Here is a 24115-nt window from a genome sequence, read left to right as displayed (position 1 = left end):
CAGACAGGTTAGGAGCACACATTGGAGCACTTGAATGAGGAATTATTTGTACTGTTTGGTTATTTTTTAATACGATTTTTAAAAATATACAATAGTAGCAAGGACAATGATAGGAAAGCAATGCTAGAGCTGGCTAAAGACTGTGTGTCTGTGAGTGACCGTTTGCATGTGTCTAGCTAGTTAGCTGGGTATCACACGTTCTTCACATTCCTGTCATCTCAGCTGTCTAGTGATGGAGCACACAGTAACACCTCTTTCAGGAGACTACCTGTAATCACCTTTTTAAAGTATCCCCTATGTTCCTGGTGGATTTACTTTTACAAACAAATAGACAAACAGCCAGCTGAAAATGGTGGGAAGACCCTATAAGTTTTGATGTGGTTTGGATATGCATTTATTTAAATCTATGATTTTTTTTTGCCAGGACATATTTGGTGAGTTTGATTGGAGCAAACCAGCTGCTTTCCATTTTCTCTTTTTCATTCCTATTGTATGGCATAAAAAGCCAAGCACAATGCAAAGGTAAATATAATCTCTGCTCTTGAATGGGCTTCAGTGCTCTTGTCACTGTTGTTCTCTGGCAGAGAGGTATTGATTTACTAAAGGGAGGTGCAGGGACTGTAAGGCAGCTTGGGACCCTTTCAATAATCAAGACTCTTGGTTTATTTTACTTTCTTGCTTGTTTTTCTGCACAAAACCCTGATGGAGTTGAGCAGTGTAAATCTGAGAAATTATCTTGGGTTTAGGCCAGCTGAGATATTTTCAGTCTCTGTTCATCTTTGGATAAAAACCAGGGCAAGCAAGCTAAAAAAGCCAAATATGTCCAAATTCTCAGTAAGCTTTAGGGAAACATCCATAAAATAAGTACTGGCAGGTGGCGTTATGAAGTGCTCAAAACAAATGCTTGAGAACATTGTTGTTGAAAAACAGCCAACACAAGTATCTCCCCCTCAGCAGAGGCTGAGCCAGCTCCTCCTGAGCACTCTGTCTTGGATGGCCACTGCATTTTGCTCCATTGCCAGGCAATTAGTGACATTTCCTGGGGTACACATTCATGTGGAGTTTGGCTCTTGAGGAGGAAGTTTTGGGAAAATTTGGGTTTTTTTTTCTAAGAGATATGGGTAAAGCATTGCCGAACTCTTTGGGTCTGGTGGAGTGAGGAGGCCTGGATCCAAGCCTACAGTGCTGGAAGTTGGAGGTCCTTGGCCGACACACAGGTAGGTTTAGCAGGGTTGAGATCTGGGGACTGCAGTGGCAGTAGGGTGTGTATACCACAAGGAAAGATGAGCGGTATACACCACCACGAAGTGTGTGGCTCGGCTGAGGTGCTGTGTGTCCCTCCCTGTGCCCAGGACTTACCCCCGGCCATCCAAATGGCAGGAATTGCCCTTCAGCCCAGTTGTCACTTTTAATATAGAAGAGACCAGCGATCATGATAAAGATCCAGACTGCCAGGTTAATGACGTTGAGCACGTTGTTCAGCCCCACTGAGTTCTTCACCCCTATTGCTACAATGATGGTGACAATGACAGCAATGACCAGAGCAAGAAGGTCAGGGTACGACTCCTCTCCTTTCCCTAGGTAAGAGAAAAGAGGTGTTTAACTCTGAATCCATAGCTGCAGACAGCACCTTCAGAAACTCTGTAGGGGCTTTTTTAAACACTTTTCAGATCCTGAGGCTTTGCAGAACCCCTTGGCCTCATTGCAAAGTCAGGCTCCAGATGCTCCTGCCTCTGCTAGCTAAAGTTGTTTTATTAAGGTAATAAATCTTGTTGCCTCAAGACACTGTTAGGAGCTTTGTGAGGGCAGAGAAGAAACAATCAGATCCCAGTCTGCATAACATGTCTGCTTAGTACTAGTTAAAAATCAATCAAACACCAAGTTCTCATGACACAGGTATAGGACAGCTGGCTGTTTTACTTATTGGTGGGAACTATGGACTGGAACTGCTGTTCATACAGGACCATCACAACCCTGAGTTTCTATATGGCAGTACCGTAGACACCAGCTTGTACTCTCTAACAAGAGAGTACAAGCGTGTGCTTTAACAGGACCAAGCAGAGTGCTTGCACTGGGTGAAGTGCTCCTGTATTGTCCCTAGCCTCTGGCATTTGACTAATTTTTCTGGGTGCTTATTCTGCTAAATGCCAGCTGATCCCAAAGGGGCTCAAAGTATTGTGTACCCCATTCCCTGAATCCCATCTATGAACCAGACTGCAAAGGCAAAGTACCAGAGGCAGACGGATAGTAAATAATGAATGAAGCCTAATATCCATGTCTGACTTCTGACGAGCTTCCAATTACTTTTTGAGTGATTGGGAGCCTATGCACAGCATGACGCACCTAGTCCGTTCAGTGTCCCGACGCTGTTGATCATCCAGCGGCTGATGGTGTGGTTGGCCAGCGAGTCAAACATGCTGCTGAGGGCACTGGCGCCTGCGGCCGTGCCAATCAGGTACTCCAGGATGAGGTTCCAGCCAATGAAGAATGCCACAAACTCCCCCACTGTCACATAGCTGTAGGTGTAGGCAGAGCCCGTGGTCTTGGGGACCCGCACACCAAACTCAGCGTAGCAAACTCCTGGTTAGAAAAACATGGAACAACGTAAGGAAAATGTGCTTGGAAAAGGAGAAATCGAAACTGCCTTGGTTTCACCTGCATGGAGGTGCCAGGAAATGCTCAGGGCTGTAGTCAGCATCAGGAGCACAGAGACATCACAGGGGGCTATGATGACCCTCCCTCCCCAGTCATTTGGGTTAAAATCCAACCCATTTTTCATTAAAATCAAGCTGTGATTTTTTTCTTTTTTCTTCTTTTTTTTTTATGGCTGCACAGTTCAAACTATCCAAGCCTTCACAGCCTGTTGCAGAAAAGCCTTGTCACAGGTGTATGCCTCTGATGTGGGACCTTTGGCATGGCCAACTGCAGCCCCCCCCAACACAAAACTAAAGCTGGGTATAGAACTGAGCACCATGGGTGTTGTGGTGCTTGGAGCCCTGTTTCCCTGAAGTAGCTTTGACGATGATAGGTACCTCGTCTTCCCCATCCAACCATGACACCATAACATGATTTTTGCTGTTTTTCCTGGGATTTTATAAAATGTTTTATTGTGGTATCCATGTTCTGGTAAGCTCCCAGTGCTTTTGGCTGCAGAAACCATCATAGCCCTGGGGCTTGCCGGGGAAAGGTGGTTACAGTGGGACCTGCCAGAGGACAGTGTTTATGTTTCTTTGAAGTACTGTAGAGCACAGGGAGGTCAGGGGTGGTTCTAATCACTGTGTGGGATCCTGGACCACTTTTGCCCAGCCTCATCCTAGAGCAAGACGCTACAGGAGGGCTCATGCAATCCTATACCGCTCCTTGCCCTGGCTATGCAATCTCCTAATACCTATCTTGGGTTACTGCTATGAAGATCCAGGCATGAGAACTGTCCTGCTCATCCCTGCTTTAATTTGTACCCATGCAAGAAGAGTTTAAAGCCATCTTACGCAGAGAACAAGTTATTTTGACACTCAAAAATGTTACACGTAAGTCTCATTCTGAAGAACACTTGCAAAACTGACTTTGCAGAAGAAGAGAAGCAAAAAGAAGTATTTAATAGGAACTCTTTAGGAGGCGATTTCAGTGGACTTTAATACTTTCCAAACTCCTTGTGTACTTACTATGTCAGGATACTTTTCAATAAAAACTTGACCCTGACACATTGATGTCTTAAAACAACCATTAGATTTTATTTAAAAGGATTGGATGGACTTAGTCATAAATTCCCCAAATATTAGTCAGAACAAGTCCTGGAAGGGCACACTGTGTCCTGCGTGTTTAACGCTGATTGAGCCCTTGCCCCAAAGACTACAGTTCAGCTTGTATGGGATAACGGGTTAGCGCTGTTACTATCATTGTGTGAACATGTAGTAATTAGTGGGCTCTTTATCAACTACTATTCTCTATTTAGAAGATAATAATTGCTTCAAATTTGCAATCAGTTCAGTATAGAGAAAGAAATGAATAATTTATAAAAAAGTTAAGAGGTTGCTGTTCTCACTGCTAGTGCAGTTTTTACACGGTACAAACACAGAATTATTGAATCCTTACGCTGAATTTGGTGGTGATTCTTTTCTTGGTATTGGAGGATTTTTACATTCCATTCACTGTTAACTTGCATGCACAATGCTGGCAGTGCTTTGCAATGGGGGTCTTCAAAGCCTGATTTCTGTAAAGCAGGCCCAACTACAGGAGCAGCAAGACATTCCCATCATCCAGCCTTACAGATGGTCGTTATTTAAAGCTGATGAAAAATGCATGCACTCAGCAAAGGTAAGACATTCATAGATAACTACAGGCCTGAATGATTTATGAAACAGGTGCTCTGATGGGGACAAGTGTCTAGTTTCTCTCTTTGATGGCCTTAAAAATCACGTAATATTTTTTGGAGGCAACTCTACTTTTAGCCAATGACAAGATAAGGATTAAAGATGATTGTTATTGATACAGATGATCATGGTAAAGCAAAGACATTAATATGTATAAAATGTTTGAGTTTTCAGTTACTTTACTAGGATCTCAAACTAGAACATCAGTCTTTCACTGTGCATTGGGTACAGCAACACATTGTGGCTATCTGCATTAGGTATCAGCATATATTAAGAAAATAAAGTACTTTCTATCATAGCATGCAACGTCCAGTCCAGGCTACACGTGATGCAAGATCTGTCATCCACCCCTGACTGTCAATGGCTGTATCAGGTGCCACTGATCAAATCACTTTACTTTGTGGTGCTGCAGGTCCTTCGTCAGAAACAGGGTTCACAGCACGTCCCTCTCTGCTTAAAAAGGAAGAAAATTTCACAATCCATCAGGGTGCAGATTTTATCTCACTAATCTCTACTGCATCACTAGTGTATTATTATTATTATTATTATTACACTACAACTGCATCTTAGTTATTTCTTGTACTCTCCTGCTATTCAGTACTTCATCCCCTGTACCCGAAGAGGTGCAGTTCTGCCAGTGCCTGGCTCCAGGTCTGAAGGGGATGCTGAGACCTCTCTCTTTGAATTTGAAGACAGATTTCCTCTCCCTCCCCAGTCAAGTGTGTTTGCAAGTTTTGGCAGAAAACAAACCAACACAGTGGTTGTTTAGAAGAGCAGGCTTTTTACATTTCTTTTCTCTGACTATCAGCTACATTTGTAACTGCTGTGATGGTCATAATGCTGATATAATTACACAATTATTGCCATTATTCAGCAAGACGTAAACACAGCTGAGTGGTTTGGTCCATGACTTTGGTCCTTCCAAGATCCCATCTACAAAACCCAATTTTTCAGATTTAATTGATCTCTCCATTCTCTGGTTTATCTTGTTTGAGGGTAGGAGGTGAGGCAACCAGAAGCTTTGCATACAGTGTCAGTATACAGGTCAGATGTTTCTATGTTAGCAGTGGCTTGGGCATTGGCATCCTGACCTGCTCACTGGGGACTTTTGCTGGAGAGGCATCTAGAGGGACTATCCTTCATTAACCAAAAGCAATCAATTTATGGAGGCAGATGTACAGCAAAACACTATTTTCAGAAAGCCTGTCCATTGTGTTCCACAGTCACTGTGTGCAGATATATAAAAGGCAGCTCTGTAAAGAAAGCTTCCTTAGAAAAAGGACTCCCAACTCTCCAGCAGCACGGAAGCGGCCGATGATCAGCCTCAGCTGGAGCACCGCATTGTGGACCTCATCCTGCAGCACCTGAGACACATGCTCAGCTATATCCTGCTCTGTTGTGCACCAAGGCTGTTGCTGAGCCTGCTCCCACATGCATACCAGGTAAGAGTACATCAGTATGCTCCAAAACTCTGTAGCTTGGTGCTTGAAATCCCCACCAAGGGTTCCTGGGGTTACAGAGCAGTTCTCATGGGAGAGTCTCTTCTTTTCTTGCACAGTCTGACACAAAAGCTTGTGGAGTTTTGTCACAGTGAAAGCTATCCCACACCTGTAACCATCATGTGGGAGGACCTAGCTCTTGCCTGAGCTTACAATAAGTGGTTTGCAGAGTGTGCTCCATGAGGTTTTGTTACTTTAGGAAAGGAGATCACCAAAGGCACAAGCAATGGCTGGTGGCAAAAGCTGGGGAGAGGGCAATGGGGTTGGGTAGGATGCTGATTTCTGCCAACAAGGGGTTTTGGTTAGACACGAAGTTAAGAGTGGGGAATCCCAGTGGTCACAGCTTATGGAGGGAACCTGTGGTGTTCCCTGCGCTGGAGGCTTTGTGAGGGGAAGTTAGGCAAGCATTTCTGTTTGACAGCTGAATAAAAGGCTTTCCAGTGACAGAATAAAAGAGATTGATTTAATTTATCAGCTTAATCAATTACAGTCTGTCTGTAAGTACCCTGATGGAGCACATGCTGTTTAAACCTAGGGGAAGGCATAACTGCAGTTTGTCTGGCAGATGAAGTCAGAAAACTCCCTATCAGGGCTAAACAGTGCATAGGGATTTCTCACTGGCAGGACCTGCCTGGCGGGGCTTCCCTGGGGCTGTTCCCAGGGAGCCAAATGGCTTTCTGGAAGGGGCATTTTTTTAGCCAAAACCCTTCTGGGCTAGCTTAAAAGAGAGTGGGATCTGACGTGGTGATCTGTGGTGCACCAAGGCAGAGAAGGTGATCTAGTGTTCCCATCTGGCCTTAAAACTGTAAGAAGTTCCTCAAAATCTGTCTGTGCACACCTGCCCAAGCTCAGTGCCTAGCCCACCAGGAGTGACCATGATGCGAGAGCTGAAATTGTGTTCTCAACGAGCCAAATAGCCTGTTCAGCCCAGACTCTTGCTTGGTTTCATTTGCCAAAAATGTGTTGCTGTTAAAAGCAACAGCAGTGTCAAGGATGAAGTGAGGAAGCAGCCAAGGAGACTATCAAAACACTGCATCCTTTGCAAAACACTTTCCCAGGGCTACAAAAGCAAGGGGAGATGAAAGCTGAGTGGCAAGCAGTGCAGGCTCCTGTGGGCAAAGGCAGGAGGAGCTCCCTGCTGTGGGGCAGGGTTCACGTCTGGGGTGAAAAAGCCCCTTTTTGGAGCACAGCATGTTTTTGTTTGATGAGACGCACCCAAGCTCCGTTTGCTCTTGGTTTGCATCATAGCCAGCAAAACCCTCGTAGAGGAGAGAAAGCAGGCACTGGTAAAAGATAAAGACACTGATGCTACCTACTGCCTTGGTTAAAAAATGGGCATTCTGGTTCATCTGTTGTGTTGAGATCTCAAGCAAGGGATCTCACTGCACTCAGTGAGTTCTCAGCTCTTGTTCTAGGATAAACCAGTGGTATATGTGTCTGAGCTCCTTGTCACTGTGATCCAGCTAGTGAGTGGGGATCTGTGAGTCTGTGTGGTGGTACCTAGCCAGCATCACTTGGCTCGTTCTCCCTGGCATAGCTTTGGAGAGAGGGTGACTCTCATCCCCATGCTGTGCCAGGGCTGTGTCTGGGGTGTAGGGGTTCAAACTCACATGCACTTTGGTAGGATCTCCATGGAGCAGCACTACAACCTCCAGGGAAAGAGCATAATGTGCTTTCATCTCTCCCTACAAAAATCCAAAACTTGAAAAGCTGAGTTGGGTCACTTTGTGTTTGCTGTTCCTGTCTTCTGTCAAAGCCCTTTGCCATTTACTCAGGTTTCCTTATCCAACCTGCAGATAAAAGCTGGATACCAGACTGACACAGCATGCAAAGTCCTCCGAGCAGGGACATCACATCATCGTGTTAGCACTGATCTGGAAAGGACAAATGCCAGCAGTACTGGCTTCATGTGGAAACTGCAGCTCAAGCCATATGCTCAGCTGGGTTCCTACAGAGGAGATGGAATTCAATGGCTTTTCACTAAAATACGTAATTCCTCTGTTTTTGCAGTTGTTTGTTGGTTTTTTTGTTTGGAAATTCAAACAGTGATCCTGCGTGTATAGGAGTCAATAAAATCAACTCCAAAACCAATAGAGGAATTTCTTTAACTGTTATCAATGTTGATAGCAGAAGAAACTGGCCCCAGTGATACCCAAGCCATGACAGCTTTCCTGTTGAGCCAGGGTTTCCCACACACCATGTTGCACTCCTGCTCCAATGCTGTGGCTCAGACACACTCTCTGCCTTGGACACACACTGCAAAACTTTCAGCTCTTTGAAAACATACTGACCACAGGCTCCATCCCTGGGGATGCCATCAGCAGCTCATTGGGGTAATTACACTTAGGCTGCTGGCTCCCAGGGCATTAGGTTCGGTTTGATATTTGGGCAATGAGAGACAGTGCACCTGAGGTGGTAAGCCCAGTGTGAAAGGGTTTTTAGTCTATGGAGAAGTTGCTACTTCTTTGTAGCTTGTGCTGCTGAGCTTGAGTCCTCCCAAGCGTCCACCCACAAATAGAGCCAGGGGTTGCACGTAATGACATGTACTCAAAAGGCACGCACATGACTCACCTGACAAGATGGAGGCAACAGCAGCGATGATGAAGGAAACGATGACCCCGGGCCCTGCCATCTCCTTGGCCACCAGGCCAGACACTACGTACATGCCTGTGCCCACACAGCTCCCGACGCCAAGGGAGATGAGGTCAAGGGTGGTGAGCACCTTAGCCAGCCTGGCACCCTGGGTGGCAGTGGTCCCTGTGCCCTCCAGCATTGACTCCACTGGCTTGGTGCGCAGGACGCGGGTGCGCAGGGCATGGCCCGCTGCCCCCCATGGCACCCGCCGTGGGTCCAGGCGTGAGAAGAAGCGGCTCATGGCTGGTGCTGGGCTTGTGGAGGTGGATCACAGACGGTTCTGGCAGCACCCGCTCAAGGCTGCAGCTGCATCTCCCTCCTGCACTGGCGGCCTGGCTGCAAGGGAGGAACACAGTTGTTAACTGAAATAGTAGGGGAACAGGGATGGGTGCCACACGGAGGAACCAGAAGGGTCTCCTGAGCTGGTTTCTGGCTGGGCTTCAGTGCTGGGAGAGCCCTGGGGGCTGAGGAGAGCTTGGCTTTCAGTAGTGTTGCTTCTCTGAAGAAATTGCCTTTCTTCATCCTAAGTGTTTGATACAACAGAGATGCTCTGTCCCCCTTTTTGTTTGTCTGCGTGGTTTTAGTCCTAGTTACTAATACAGCCCCATAAGCAGCAGAGCTCTGATACCCTCCAAGTGCCCATTACATGGCTTAATTTCTACCAGAAGCAATAACGACTATGCTGGTAGCCACTGTGGCACATTGGGTCATGGTGGGGAGCAAGCCTGACTCCAAGTTTGGCAGTGCCACAGCATATTCCAGAAGCAGGGATGTTCCTGCTGGCACCATGTGTCAGCACACCATCACCAAATTCCACACTGTGGGACATCACTGTGCTCCATCCACACCAAAACAAGAGTGTGGGACTTTAGCTTTGCTCCTGTAGCAAGTATGCTGAGGCTGCTGCCCGCCTGGGCCAGGCTGTGGCTGCATATGGTGATTGATCACTGCAAATTGGCACTTACAGGGACATGTGATTGTTTTTTGGTGCTATAGAAGCTGCTCCTGGTTGGTTTTTCTGTTTGTGTGTTGCTGTTATTCTGGTGAACCCAAAAGGGGAAGTTTTAAAGGGTGCTGCTTGTTCAGGTCCTGATGAATCATGTGGTTAAAAAGAGTCCTTGGTGTGGTTTCATCATTCAATTTACCACTTTGTTATTGTAGTTATTGAAAACTGGTTCAGGAACACTTTTTAAATTTATTTATTTATTTATTTATATATTTATTGATACACTTTTCTGGTGTACCTGCACCATGCTTTGGGGTCTGGCTTCTGTGTTGCTAAGACAGCCTGGGAGCAAAGCTCAGCAGAAGCAGTACTGGCTCTACTATCCACTGGAGAGTGACTGGCCAAGAGCATGGCTGGCTGCAGCTGTTCTTAAGTACTTCTAAATGATCCTGCCTGAGCCCATCTACTCTAGGGTTGTCTTAAAAATCATGGCATCCTCTTGTTTTTCTCTTTCTCTGTGCTTTTTTATCTCAAGTCATGTTTTCAGGAACTGCCATCCTCCAGCTCTTTGTGCTGTTCTTTAGCAAACTGTGTAGTTCTCAGGCGACATCCTAATACCAACAGCAACGACTTCCTAGTGACACATGATGACTTCTTGACTTAGAGCAAAATAACAAGAATTCTTGGTCTCTGCATGCCAATGTAACAGAACAGGAAAAGGTTCATTAAATATGAATTTTAACCTGGTAGCTTCTTGTTAATACAGATCTATTTTTTTTATTGCCTTGAAGACAAAACAGTTATTTTTCCATCTTTACATCCAATACAAATCACATCATGACCACCAGCTAGTCTTGTTTGCTGGACTTTATTAAGTAAAACACAGCTTTTATTTCATGTTTTGGTTGATCACAGTTCAAACTGTGCTGATATTTTTCCCTTGGGCAACCACGGGTTGAAAGGCTGGATGTCCTGGCTACGAATAAATAAGAATAAAATAGTTACTGCTCTTTAGAAAATGTGCATTTTTGGGTTAAGAAAAAAAAATGGGTTTGGCTTTGGGTTGCTCAAGGAATCGTCTGGTTTGTAGCTGGGTCTCAGGCTAGGTTTTACTTTCTGATTTAGCTGAAGGTTTGTGTTGGAAGGGGCAGCTGAGCCACAGCAAGCTGGGATCTGGCAGAGCAGTCCTCAGGGCAGTGTGCTCATGTGCTGGTAGCTCTCCTTTGCCAGTGCGGTGTTTCAGCCACAGGGAAAACAACTCCTCTAAACAAAGTGATCACCACCCAGAATTCATCCTCCTTTTATCCAAAACACAGTATCTCTGAAACACGGGCTGGCAAAGAAGTCTTGCTGCACTTCACCCAGCCACTTCCCATTCTTTATTTAATTATTTTCCTTGGAGTTTTTGAATGCTTCTAGTTGAATTTGCAAGACTCAGATTGCTACCCTTAGGATTGTGCCAAATTGACCTAAACTGGCCTAGAAGTAGAGGGGAAGTTTTTGAACTGTTTTTTTAACTGTTACAACTTCAATGTTCTTATCTCTGTGCAAAAGGTATTTTCTTGTACTGTAAGAAAATATCTTTCCCAAGTGAACCCATCCTTGGTTTACTCATGTCAAAAACCTGTTGTAAGGTGAAAAGCATTGATACTGAAAAGTCAGCTCTTAACTCTTATAAGGAAAAGCATACTGGGAATCAGTGGCTGGATGTTGAGGGTGGACAAATAAAAGTTGGGTGATTAACTGTGGAAAGAAATGGACACTGGGAAGAGATGATTTGTGTCTCTTGATGTCTTTATACCATATCTGGATGCTTTTGTGAAGGCTGTGATTGTCACAGAGGGGCTGCTAGGCCACCAGAAAAGACAGGAATGGAGTTGCTGAGGCTGTGGGCTGCTCCTTGCTCCCATCACCAACTTTGTGCTTTGGCATGGCAGTACCTGCCCTGTGTTTTAAGGAGGTTGGGACAGATGTGGTTTGAAACCTGCAATCTTTCATCATCTTGTCTGCGGTATCTGTGGTAGCCGATGAAGGGTTTGGGAAGGGTGGCAGGGAAGGGTTTGTGAAGAACTGGCAGTCTTTTCTAGGAATAAGGGTTTGTGAAGACTGGCAGTCTTTTCTAGGAACAATTTTAAATTGCTAAAATATATCTTTTTTTTTATTTTAATTTTAAAAATTAAATACTTTAAATGGTTTAAATTTAAAGCAGGAACTGGCTGGTGGGTCTCTGATGTGCCCAGATTTAGGCTGCTGAGCTGTTCCAGCTGCCTGGGGTTGGGCTGAGACCAGGGGTGCTTCTGCATGGCAGCCCAGCATAGCCCTGCAGTTCATATGGCCCCTCCTAAGTCAACAAGGGGAAAAAAAAAGCCTCCAAAACAAAATAACTCTATAACTGCTGCTGTATTAAATTAAAGCAATCATTCAAAACTATTCCAGATGTTTAAGTGAGATCAGCATATTGCTGCTCTGTAGCTTGGAAAACATCCTGTCACTCCATTTGAAACCATAAAAAAAATAATCTCATGGATGACAACCTTTACACGAGGCAGAGACAATTCGCTTCTGCTCTGCTCCACTAACCCTGCCTTGGTAGAATCGCATAGCCAGAAGGAAGGAGTTTTTAATTGTGGCTATTTATTTGCTCTCGGCATGATAAATCTGGGAAGATGAAGGGAGCTGTGGCCTGGAGAGGACAAGCCGGGCTCGGGGAGATGCAGCCAAGTTTTGGAGCTGTGCAGCTCTTCATCATCAGGCAGCCTGGGTCGGTTTTCCTTGGCTGCCGCCTTGCCGGCTGGCACTTCCTACTGCCACCACGTGCTTGTTAGCAACCGCTGTTTGTACCGAAACACTCGTCTTCATTAGGGTAAATTAACTAAAACAGCAATCAAGTCAGAAGGAGAGGCCTAGGTATTTACAGGCATGAATATTCCTTAGTGTCTGGGTTGGTGACAAATTATTCCTATGTAAAACTCATTTCTGCTGGCTGCTCCATGCTGGTGAAAAGCAACACAGTGCCCCCCAGCATTGCCCAATCCTCATCACCTTCCACAGCTCCAGCTTCCCCGGATGAGCTTCCCCATGCCTCATCTGTGCTTTGGGATGGCTAATTTGATTTTTCTGTTAATGACTACCCCCTGTTCAGGAGTCCATAACAGTATTCTTAAGCAAAGACCTCTACTAAAAACACTGGGAATGCAACAAGAAACAGAACATTGACAATAATGAATGAAGAAAGAGAGCTCCTGTTGGTATATTGATGGAAAGTCAGGAAAGGGCACTCATTAAGAGGAAAAGGTTGTATTTCCTCTGGTTTTTGTGGCTCACAGAAGTAATTACTGTAGAGAAGAACTTGCTGATGCCCCAGCAGCAGCTGGGTTGGCATGGCCCTGGCCCCAGTGTGCAGGACAGCAGCACTCAGTTTGCTGCAATGGGTGTTGTGGGGAAAGCCCTTTCCTCCTTGCCCAGAGATGTGCTACATAAATGTGGGGTTAGAGCAGGTTCCTGTCAAACCCTGAGGCAGTGCCTGCTGTGGACCTCAAAAATAGTAACACAGATGTTTGCAGTGCAGGAACAACAGCCCTCAGACTCCCCTTGCGCTCTGTGTAGGGGCTGCATGCCGCGTTGGGATACAGCATTGCCCCTGAGAGACCCAGAGGCTGAAGGGAGTGTGAGAGACGGCTCAAGATTATGCAAGAGGCAGCTCCCGGCAGCGAACCCACTGCAATCCCAGGTGAAGGACAAGAGAAAGAGGAAGAAACATGCTAGCCTGACTACCCTGCTCCCCTTCCCCTTTCTTCTCTAATTACTAGCTCGGTAACGGTGAAGCAGACTTGTATGAAGAGACACGAGATACTGAATCTCATTACAGCTCCTACAGCAGGGAGAGGAATGACGTCAGTGGTGCGATGCGGTGAGAGGCAGGCAGCCGACTAGAGGGATGCCTTCTGCCGGGGCTGGTCGTCACCTTAAGGTTTTCATTACGACTGAGATTTGATTTGGAGTTTTATGTGATTGGTTTTACAGTGTTGATCCCCAGCTGGGCTGGCACTGTAAAAGCTGGCTCTGTCTCCATCATCAGTTCTCCTTAAAGGGATTTAAAAGCCAGGCACAGAGCTGAGAGCAAGGGCTGGTTCCTGCCAGTCCCAGCATTGCTCACGTGGGTTCATCTTCAGCAATCTGGCCTTGAGCCTTTGCTGTTAATTTGGGGCTGTTATTATTTTTAATCTTTCCATTTTTACCTTTGCTTGAGCAAACGGAGCTGTAGTTAATTTAAACTAAAATTCTTGCTAAATGAAACTAGTGATACGTTTCAGGTTTAAGACCAACTTTCTGTGTTGTATCAAGTAAAAAAATGGGTTCAGAAATTCTTATATTTCCTTGTCTTCATAGCGAAATGGAAATGGAGGGGTTGAACGGCACTTTTCCCCTGTGTCACATTAAATGCTTTACCAATATTAGCCCTGCTATAAGATGGCTTTTTTGACAAATAAGCAAGTTAAGAGAGAAAATAATTAATTCGACCAAAGACATAAAGCAAGGGTGCCATGCATCCAGAGACAGCCACCAGGAGTCCTTAAACTTTGTATTCTAGACTCCAGTGTGAAAGTCAAAAGAGCATAGACATGTAACCCCCCCAAAAAGTAGCATGTACATAGACAGTACCCTTTTTGCCCCCCTCCAGCCTTCAGAGACTGCCCTGCCTGAATAATCAGGGAAAAGGCAGAAGGAAGGGTGAGAGATGTCAAAGCTCCTTAGTGGTGGACTTGGCAGACCTGGGGAACAGTAGGACTTAATGATCTTAAAGGTTTTTTCCAACCTAGTTGATTCTATGGTTCCATTTATCCTGTAGCTGCTGGGTCCCATTTCCTAAGCTAAATAGCTAGTTCAGTGTTTGAGTATTGATCTTCGGGCAGTGTGTCTGTGAAGGTGAGCAATTAGGAGGGTCAGGTAGCTGAGTGCTCCTCTTCCTGCCTGGGTGAGGTATAGATGGGAGCTGAAGTAACACATTCAGAGGTAAAATTGGAGCTAGCTGTAGTGGAGGTCAGCAGATGCCTTGACATCGTGTTGTTCTAAACTTTGACAGGGTTAATTACATGCCAACCTCATCAGCAGTCGGCCCAGGCTGTCAGGGTCCCTTGGGATCCTCTGGAGCATCCGGCTAGTGAGAAACAGCTATAGGGCTGCAAGGAACAGTGTTTTCCTCCTTTTCCAGAGGCTGAATGCATTAGGAGCACCTATAGCTCTTATTTATAGCCCGCAGGGCAAGGAAACCAAATGCACCATTCACCGTTTCCAAGACGCTCATGGGCATTCCAGCAGGCACATCCCCTCTGCTTAGACAGTAAGTTCACCCCCCGTCAAGAGATCAGTTTTTCTGCTGTCCTTCTCCTTTGTGCCTGCAGAAGGCAGACCTATGCCTGAGACTTGTTTTCTGTCCTTTTTGTATGGGTAGCAATGATTCCTCATGGTGCAGAGTGGTGTAAGGCTGAGTGCAGGGAACTTATAACAGATACGTCTGTGAGTGCCAAGCTGTAAGCGATGCAATATTCATGAAGTGCTCTGTGTTTGCAAGAAAGCTATTTAATCACCAGAAGGGAAAGAAAAAAAAATTACAGAGCAAGAGGTATAATCAGTTTGCACATTTTCCAAAAGGTCTAGTTTGTCATTGTTGTCTTGAGACGGCAAAGTAAAAGCCTTAAAAAACATAACGATACTGCTAATGCAAGGAAATGACGAATCAATAGATGGGTGAGCTGAGCAGGAGATGGGCAACCAGGAGCTTCTTGGAACTGCTCTGATAGATTCCCTCTAAGAGAGTGATGAAACCGCATGAAATTACTAAATTTGTTCCTCCATCAGTAAAATGGAGAATGTAGCTACCAGAAGTGCATGAGTGGTTAATCCAGCTGTTTTTTTTTAAGGAAGTGGAAGAAAAGCCATGCTAAAAACTGTTAATGCTCCCTGTTGTGGTTTAAGCCCAGCCAGCAACTCAGCCACGCAGCCTGCTCTCTCACTCCCTGACCTTTCCTCCCCGCTGCTCCCGGAGGGATGGGGAGCAGAATCAAAAGAATGTAACTCCCATGGGTTGAGATAAGAACAGTCCAGTAACTAAGGTATAGCACAAACCACTGCTGCTACCACCAATAATAATAATGGTAAGGGAAATAACAAGGGAAGAGAATACAACAGCTCGCCACCCCCCTACCAAAACCCTGACCCAAGCAGTGATGTAGCCCTTCTGGGTAACTGCCCCCAGTTTATATAGTGGGAATGACGTGCTGTGGTATGGAATACCTCTGGCTAGTTTGAGTTAGGTGTCCTGTCTCTGCTTCCTCCTGGTTTCCCCTCCTCCTTGGCAGAGCATGAGACTCACAAAGTCCTTGGTCAAGCTAAACATTACTGAGCAAGCAACAAAAAACATTGGTGTTATCAGCCCTGTTCCCAGGCTGAAAGTCAAAACCACAGCGCTGCACCAGCTACTAAGGAGAAAAATGACTGCTACTGCTGAACCCAGGACACTCCCCTAGCTGTTCTTTGCTGAAAACAATATTGCTCTTGTACCTGTCAAAGGTCGTGTTCAGAAGGACCCTTACGGCTCCATGCACCTTCAACTGCACATTTGTGGCAGCTGCATGGTTTTGCAATTGAAGCGCAGGTATTGATACCAATGCTTACAGCTATCGGATGTGGCATCCCCCATCCTTTTGCAGACACGAGCCATGGCAGTGTTGAACACATGAAACTCCTAAAGGAAATTTGGGCTGACAGGTCTGGGTGCTCAGAGTCTTTCGAGGGCTGATGTGCTGACCTCTGAAATTCAGGTGTTTAAAACATCATGAGCTGAGTGCCCAGGAGCCAAGATTAGTCTCATATGCTGGCACTTGATTCTGCAGCTTTGCCCCTGGTCTTGATAGTAGCAGCTCTAGCCTCTGAGCTATCACAAGAGGAAAAAGCATCTCCCTGATAGTATGGTATCTCCTCCAAATCTTAGTGAGTTTCCTGTTTGCAGTACTAGGTGTATATTGCTCTGGCAGTATGATTGCCATTGGCATCAGTGGGGTGGTTGCAACCTTGTGTATGCAATGCTGGTTTGATTGTTTTTTTATTTTGGGGTAGTGGATTATACTTTCATCAGTCTTTGAGATGCACACTTTCTGCAGCCAATCTCACAATCAGAGTGGACAGGGGCTGCCTTTGTATCACTGAAATGTTTAGACCTGGATTATCAGATAGTATGTTCTAGAATATTACTAATTAAAGAACTTTGCTTCAACAGCATGCAGGTTTGTAATTACTCAGTTGTGCTTGCTTTTTTTTTTTTTTACCTCTGTGGATCCCCCCTTTTACACCACAGAATGAAAGTCATCATGCTTTGCTCCAGGCCAGACATAAGAGCATTTTTCAACCCACATAATTCACAGAATGGGTTATTTATCTAAACAAAATGGATTTTTACTGTTGTGAGAGTCTGGTTGATATGTCATTATGGCAATTTATTTCATTTCTGGGTAGCATGTTGCATTTCAGTGGCAAAACCACAAATTAACTCTTTGAATAAAGTACCAATTTGACACTGGCTTCGTCATCCTAACCAGAACAAAAAAATTACCTGTGTATCAAATACAAGATCTAAAAATTCACTATTTTAAGCTGCTTCTTTTGTTTTGAAGATAGCTGTTTTTATACAGATTCCTTTATTCCCCACTAGGAAACTGGGTGGGTTTTTTTATCTCCCAATGTTGTATCTCACTTACCAGCAGTCTTTCCACCTTTCTGGAATAATCTAGTAGGATTCTGAACTGGTCTTTTACACTGTAAACACATCGGGCTTACAAACATGGTTCAGCACTTGTTGGGCTTTAAATGCATTTCTCTTTTGTGTGCGCACATGGTCTCATTAATTAGTTATCATGTTCCATCAGTGGATATACAAATGTAGTCGATTATGCCTCGCTGTCCCATTTCCATTATTTTGTCTGTCACCTGATTAATGCAAGAGAGGTTCTCAAAGAACTGCTTTCCTCAGAAGCAGCTGGAATGACACATTCTTCAATCCTGAGCCTACTAAAGGCTCCAGAAGAAGCAATAGTAGTATATGCAAATCAATGGGGTTTTTTTGCATATGAAAAAGGGAACCTAGAGCTGTGGGCTGGTTGTAGCCTGTGTCACTAGGTTCCTCAGCAGAGATGTGAGGTAGATTCAATGCACTTCTAAGGAAGTGAATAGCAGCTCCTGCTGCTTTTATTACATTTGTCTGCTTATCCTTATTATTCACTGGGAAAAAACATCTTTGACTTACATGATTAATTCTCCTGCATTTCTACTCAACTCATTATATGAGTAATGTGAACACAAGTTGATCAAACAAGATGATTTAGAATAGGTTTCTGGGTTTAGTCATTTATCATCACTTGTAGCAAGGTATGTATCGGTCTCTTCTCCCAAGTAACAAGTGATAGAACAAGAGGAAATGGCCTCAAGTTGCACCAGAGGAGGTTTAGATTGGACATTAGGAAAAATTTCTTCACCACAAGGGTTGCCAAGCATTGGAACCAGCTTCCCAAAGAAGTTGTGGAATCATTATCCCAGGAGGCATTTAGAAAAGGTGTAGATGTGGCACTTAGTGACGTGGTTTAGAGGTGGACTTGGCAGTGCTGGGTGAACGGTTAGACTCAATGATCTTAAAAGTCTTTTCCAACTTAAACAATTCTATGATCGTCAGTTAGGCAAATGCATAGCAACTCCTATGCGGTGTGTAGTGTGAGTAATAGCGGGCATTGTAGCACGAGGGCTTTCTGACATTTCCCATTGAGTTACAAGACTGAATCAGCATCTAGGATGGCACCAGTAAAGAAGAATTAAATGAAGAATTGTATGTTCTTAAAAATGCTAATAGCATATAAAATTAGGGTATTATAAGATTCTTGAGTGATGCACACACACTGCCTGGAGATGTCCTTGTGTAGCACAGGAATCAGCATGAGCCAGCATGATTAGCTTTAAATTTCCTTGCCATTGAAGCTCTGGTAGCTAAATGCATACTTGCTCTTAGCTTCCCTTACTGGCAAGGCCCCAAACCCCAACTTCTTTCCCTGAGGCAACACATTTTGTCTCGCAGCTACAGTGCGTACAGTGTCCTCATGTTGTGCTGCCCTGCCTGGCAAGTGTAACTCGACTGGTGTGCCCACATGTAATTAAGAGCAGAGAGCAGTGCCACTGAAATATGACTGCTGTAGTTCTTGTTTGTGCTGGAGCTCTTGGACAAAGGAACTGAACATACTGCCTCTTTCTGTCTTAATTTACTGTGTGCAGAGCTGGTGACCCTAGTTATTAATTGCACATTCTTGATCCCTGTTGCTTCCACAGCCAGTTAATGAGTGGAACACACCTGCCGCTGCCCATGTGCCTTAGACAAGGCACTGGCATACCCAGATGCTTCCCAAGCACCTTGCTGTGAGGCTGGAGCAGTGTGAGACCTGTCACTGATGCTTTCTGCCTGTTCCCAGCCGAGGATGAAGGACAGCCAGGAGAAGCGCACATTTCCTTCACTGCTATACTAGGGTGTCCAAATGTCACCTGGAAGCCACCCTGGCATTGCTGTGCTCCACAGAGCAGTTTCTCATTTAGTATGTCTCAACAAATCCATCATTAAAACCTGGTTCAATAATGCTCAAGAACATGTTTAAAGCTAAATTGTGTTGCTGGGAGTGAATGTGCCCAGAGGTACCAATGGTGTCTTGGCACAACGGGGTGTCGCTACCCTCAGGTTTAAAAAACTTTGTTGAGTAAAACCCGGTCTGCTCTCAGGGAGCTGATGACTTGCAGGAAGAGCGGACCAAACCACTGGCTTAGGTCATGGTCGCTGACAAGCAAGAGTCGGTGGCTGCTTAGAGGGGCTGCCCTCAACCCCTCCCATTTGTTTTTGTAGACATTTACCTAAAGTTTTGATACAGATACTTGCAGCCATAGACACCTGTAGTGTGGCAGCAGTAACCCATTTCCCTATAGGCAACAAACTAGTTGCTCCTGTAACTGTCCTCTCAGAAACACGATGTGGTGCTTGGAAAACCTGTGCCACAAAAGCTCTTCTTTTGTTCACGTGCAAGGTAGACTTAGTTTATGGTACTGTGTCTTTCAGTAAATTATTGATACAGCTGCCATGCAGAGGAAGGGAAACAACAGAGTCATGTGCTGCATGGCTCCACCTCATTGGTTTTGTTTCAGAAGTGCCTGGGCTTCACTCTGACAGTTTTATTGCAGGGAAAAAATAATTTTCTCCTAGTCCTAGCCTGGTGAAAGGAAGGGATAGGCTATGGTGGCAGCATCAACGCTAGCTGGAGCACCCAGGCCTGTGCCAATGACCACATAGTCTAGAGGCGGGGCTGCTGTTCAATGAGCCAAGCAAAGGTACACAGGAGAACAATCGCTTGGTGCTAGAAGGCAGTTTCCAGCTGACAACCACAGCTTAGCTACATCTCACCCTTGTAAAGCAAAAATGTTTTAGGAATCTCTGTGGCTCATGGATCTAAGTCAGAATCTGCTGCCATTTGCACTGTGGGCGGTTTAATGAGTTCAGCAGAGTCAGCCTGGACTGAGGTGAGACACTGGTTAGGTTTTCATATCTATGGGAACTAGCTTAAAATGCCTACTGTATTTCTTGACTCTAGACTGTTTTGCAACCCTAGATACACTGTCTCTCACAAGAATGACAAGTTCAGACCCATCTGTGGCTTTATATTTTATAGAGAGCCCAATATGGGAGTGATTTTTTTTTTTTAATTATTTCATTTTTTAATCAATGTGAAAGACACACATGCTACCTTTCTGCTGAAGTTTTCATGTGTGACCATGGATCCCGCTACCACACACATGAATAAGTATTTGATTCTTTTTTACATTCTTACGTCCTTATTTTTATAATGTCTTAATAAGTCAAACAACAACATGTTGCTTGAACATACACATTACGATGATCTTAATAGCTCAGGAACTCTGAAAGCAAAGACTTGATTATTTGAGGGCTAAGAAGTCCAAGAGACTAAGTGTATTCTGTTACAGACTATTCTGTTATCATCTTTGGTTTTGTTTGTTTTTTTTTTTTCCCATGCAGAGCATAAGATCATATTTATGTTTGTGTAAGTTCTTACTGTTATTGCTTTTGCTTGAATATTGCAGGGCTTCATAGGAAATCCACTGATTTAGGCATTGAGCGGTTATCCTGTTCTCACTGAATTTTCTAGAAAAACTCCTGTTGCCTTCAAGGAAAGATGCATGAAATCTTATTATATGTATGTGATTTCAGAACTGAGAAAACAGACTGTCTTGTGCTCAAGAAGGAAGTAGCAGGAAGTCAGCCTATTAATATATCCTTTAAAATATTTTGGGCTGGAATCCTTTCTGATACGATCCCATCTGAGATTCTGAAGTTCCACTAAGAACGAATTTTCATCATTTTCATATAATCCTAAAAACTTAGAAAAGGGTAAGATATGTCTTGATGTGGGAGTCATGACTGACTCCCTAAGGAGAATGAGTCCTGTTGTAAATTGCTTCACTTTACTGAAATATTCAGAAAGAAAATGGTTCTTTTTAGGGAGAGTTAATTGATGAAACAAGTTGGAAAACTGTGTGATTAAAATATAATTTGGTCAGGCATTTGTTCTGCTCTTGGTTTGTGGTCGAAAATCTCACCTGCTGGGAATGTTGTACTTGTCTAGGGGGAGGCTGGGGCACTTGGGAGCAAAGTTATACATCTCTGAACCTAGCTCGAGGATTTAAGGATCAAAGGTACCATTAAGTACACTGACTTCATTTGGTCTGAATCGCAAGCCATTAACTTTCAGGCAATTACTCCTGCGGGGAGCCCAATGACTTGCTTTGGCTAAGTCTTATCTTGTGGGAGGACATCAAGTCTTGACATCGACAGATGGAGAATCCAGCAGGTTTTCTGATAACTTCTTCATCAGGTCATCAGCTCTCCACTGTTCAAAAATGTGATCCCTCACGTAAAACAGAATGCTTTGGCATTTAGTGTCTCAGCATTAGCTCATGTTGTGCCTTTCTTTGGCAGACAGAGGAATAACTCAGTGCCTAGTAATTTCTATAGAGGCTCTTAGATTCAAGAAGCAAGTCACCTCCTACCCTTCTTTTCAATGAAGTGACTTGCTCAAGTGCTGTATTTCCTCCACTTACAGTGGCCTTTCTCTGCCCCTTGACAGGCTTTAGCTTTGCTGCTTTTTTTTTTTTTTACTTCCAATTTTACTGTATTTTTTGTTGATGTCTCCTGTATTCCAGCAGCTTCAGTTTCCAAGGGCTCAGGTAAAATTTGCTTCTTGCATCTCCTCTTACTAAGCAGCAATTGAACAAAGGGTTGGGTTTTTTTTTCCCTGCCCTGGTTTTATTCAACACCTTGTCCTATTGCAGATATTACTCCCAGATGTACTGTACATTGACTTTACTTTGAGAGGACCCAAGATTCTTTGTCAGTGTCATTTACTATTCATCAGTCTCTGTTTTGTCAGCAGAGTTCAGCACCTTTGACAGATGAAAATGGGAAACAGCACTTTGGTCTTGGACCTCTGCAGGACCCCCTTACTTCTCTGATCTCATGGAACAAGGATGCACCACTCAGCGGTATGTTTTAAGAATAGATAATTAATCAGTTTAATCTAGGTAAATTTTCAGTCTGGTATTGTTTTGGTTTGTTTGAGGTTTTAATGTTTGTTTACAATATGTTGCTCAATTACTGCAACTCATATGCCTTAGCAATGTGTACTGACAAAATGAACACATATAAATATCTTTAGCAATCAGACTTCCAGTCTCATGACAGTTTGGGGGCAATTAAACAAATGCCTTGGCATGCTAAAATGTACTTGCCTACCACTTAGGGACATTGTGAGGATTTATTAGCTATTATGCTAGATTAAATCAGCCACGGCCCTTTTGAGCCAAAAGTCTTCTCTGGGGTTGAACAGAGTAATACTACTTTCTACTTCTCCCCAGAGCCTGTGTTGATTTAGGTAGTCCTACATTAGGGCGTTCTCAGTACAGCTTGTGACAGGAAGGCACGAAGCCGATCTGTATAAACTAGCATTTAATAGGCCACAAGAACCTGATCTGGAAATCAATTCTGAGAAAAGCGACCAGAATTTTCAATACCATGATGCTGAAGCACACCTACCAGGGGCTGGGGTGGGCAGACGGTTCGTATTAGGCAGTTTGAAAATACCCGTGTGGAATCAATAAACAGCACCGAGTCAGGGGTGACGTAAAGAGGAAGCTTAACTCCATTACCAGCGTCTAAGTCAGAGGGAGTTTTGCAATCGCCGGCGGGAGGACGGAGCCGTAAATCGGGCCCGTGTGCGTGGGCCAGCCGCGTCCGTCGGGGGATGGCCTCGGAGAGGGCCTGAGTCGCCCCATCGGGGCTTCAGCACCGAGGACAGCGCCAGCCCGGCGCTGCGCGTGCCCCAGCACCGTCCCGCGCTGGTCTACCTGCCCTCGCGTCCTCCACCGCTCTCTCCTGCTCGGGTTCCTCTTCTGCCTCCTGCCCCCCTGCCCGCCGTTTCCCCACCTGCCCCTCGCGTGTTTCGTAAAGTAACCTGTAGCGAAGCTTCGCCTCTGTCAGACCACCCGGTATTGCTCCTCGCTCCTTTTTTTCTCTTCTTTCCTATCAATCCCTGACGCCCCTAGCCGCGGTGAGTGCCCCGACACTTTGTAAACACGGGGCCTCAGCCCAGCCGGGGATGCACAATCGGGCTGGGGTCTCCCGGGCCCGCTTCCCCATGCCCGGAGGACCCGGGGCGCTCCCCTTGTCGTGCCGGCCCCGAGCAGGGTAGAAGCCAGAACCGTGTGCGTGGGGCGGTGGGGGGGGGGGTGGTCGTAGCGGCCGCGCTCCCACTCCCAGCGAGTGGCGGCGGGCCAGCCCTCGCCCGGGCTCGCAGCCTGCCCCCTGCACCCGGAGAGGCTCCGAGCCTCTCACCCCAGACGGGGGATGGCAGCGCCTTCCCACCCTCCCTCCACCCCGCTTATCTTCCCCGGTGCCGCGGAGCACTCACCGCCGGCGCGGAGGGCAGCGGGCGGGCGATTCTGCGGAGCAGCACCCCGGCGGGGCGGCTGCGATGCTGCAGCCGGAGGGGCTAGGGGGGGTTGCGCTGGGATCCGCCGATCCCGGCTCCCGGCAGCGCACGCAGGGCGGGGGGAGGGAGGGATGGATGGAGGGGGAGGGATGGATGGAGGAGGAGGGAGGGAAGGACGAGGGAGGGAGGAGGGCGCTGCAGCTCCTCAATTATTCAGCGCTCCCCCTTCCCTGCTCTCTCCCCGCCTGCCGCATGTGATCGCCCGGCAATACCCGTGGGTCGATCCGAGCCTGGCCGGGCTCTGGAGACCGGCCTGCGCTGGGCTGCACCCCCACGGCCACGTTCCCACTCGCCGAGTCCCCCCCGCCTGCTCAAGTGGCCTCAGGGCTGAGGGCAGCCTCCCCCATATTAGCCGCTGCTGAAAAATAACTCTTTCCGGATGCCTCCTCCAGAGCGGGGCTTTCCTCACTCCAGGGCTGGAGGCTTTCTCCTTGAGCCTTAGTACCTTGGGGCACTAATGCTGTAATTCTGTAACAGGCAGAATTAGGACTTAAATCATGTTTTGTGGTTTGCTGCTTGCGGGGATGT

General features: G+C 45.8%; 1 protein-coding gene across 1 annotated transcript in view; it reads right to left on the bottom strand.

Moving 5' to 3' along the window:
* Positions 1-23659, bottom strand: part of SLC7A14 (solute carrier family 7 member 14) — a 30379-nt gene extending 6720 nt beyond the window's left edge. Inside the window, exons 1-4 of the mRNA XM_061374785.1 lie at positions 23507-23659; positions 8441-8839; positions 2344-2580; positions 1360-1577 (exon numbers count right to left, since the gene is read on the bottom strand). Of these exons, the coding sequence (XP_061230769.1) occupies positions 1360-1577; positions 2344-2580; positions 8441-8744 (759 nt within the window). The 5' untranslated portion in view covers positions 8745-8839; positions 23507-23659. The remainder of the gene's footprint in view (positions 1-1359; positions 1578-2343; positions 2581-8440; positions 8840-23506) is intronic.
* Positions 23660-24115: the final 456 nt, after the last annotated feature.

This window comes from Neopsephotus bourkii, unplaced genomic scaffold (genome assembly GCF_033783945.1).
Source record: "Neopsephotus bourkii isolate Nb327-2 ecotype Australia unplaced genomic scaffold, CSIRO-AGI_Nbou_v1 NB_1654, whole genome shotgun sequence".
NCBI classification, from domain to species: domain Eukaryota; kingdom Metazoa; phylum Chordata; class Aves; order Psittaciformes; family Psittacidae; genus Neopsephotus; species Neopsephotus bourkii.
Note: the sequence above shows the minus strand (reverse complement) of the source record. Positions and strands in the feature narration are given on the sequence as shown.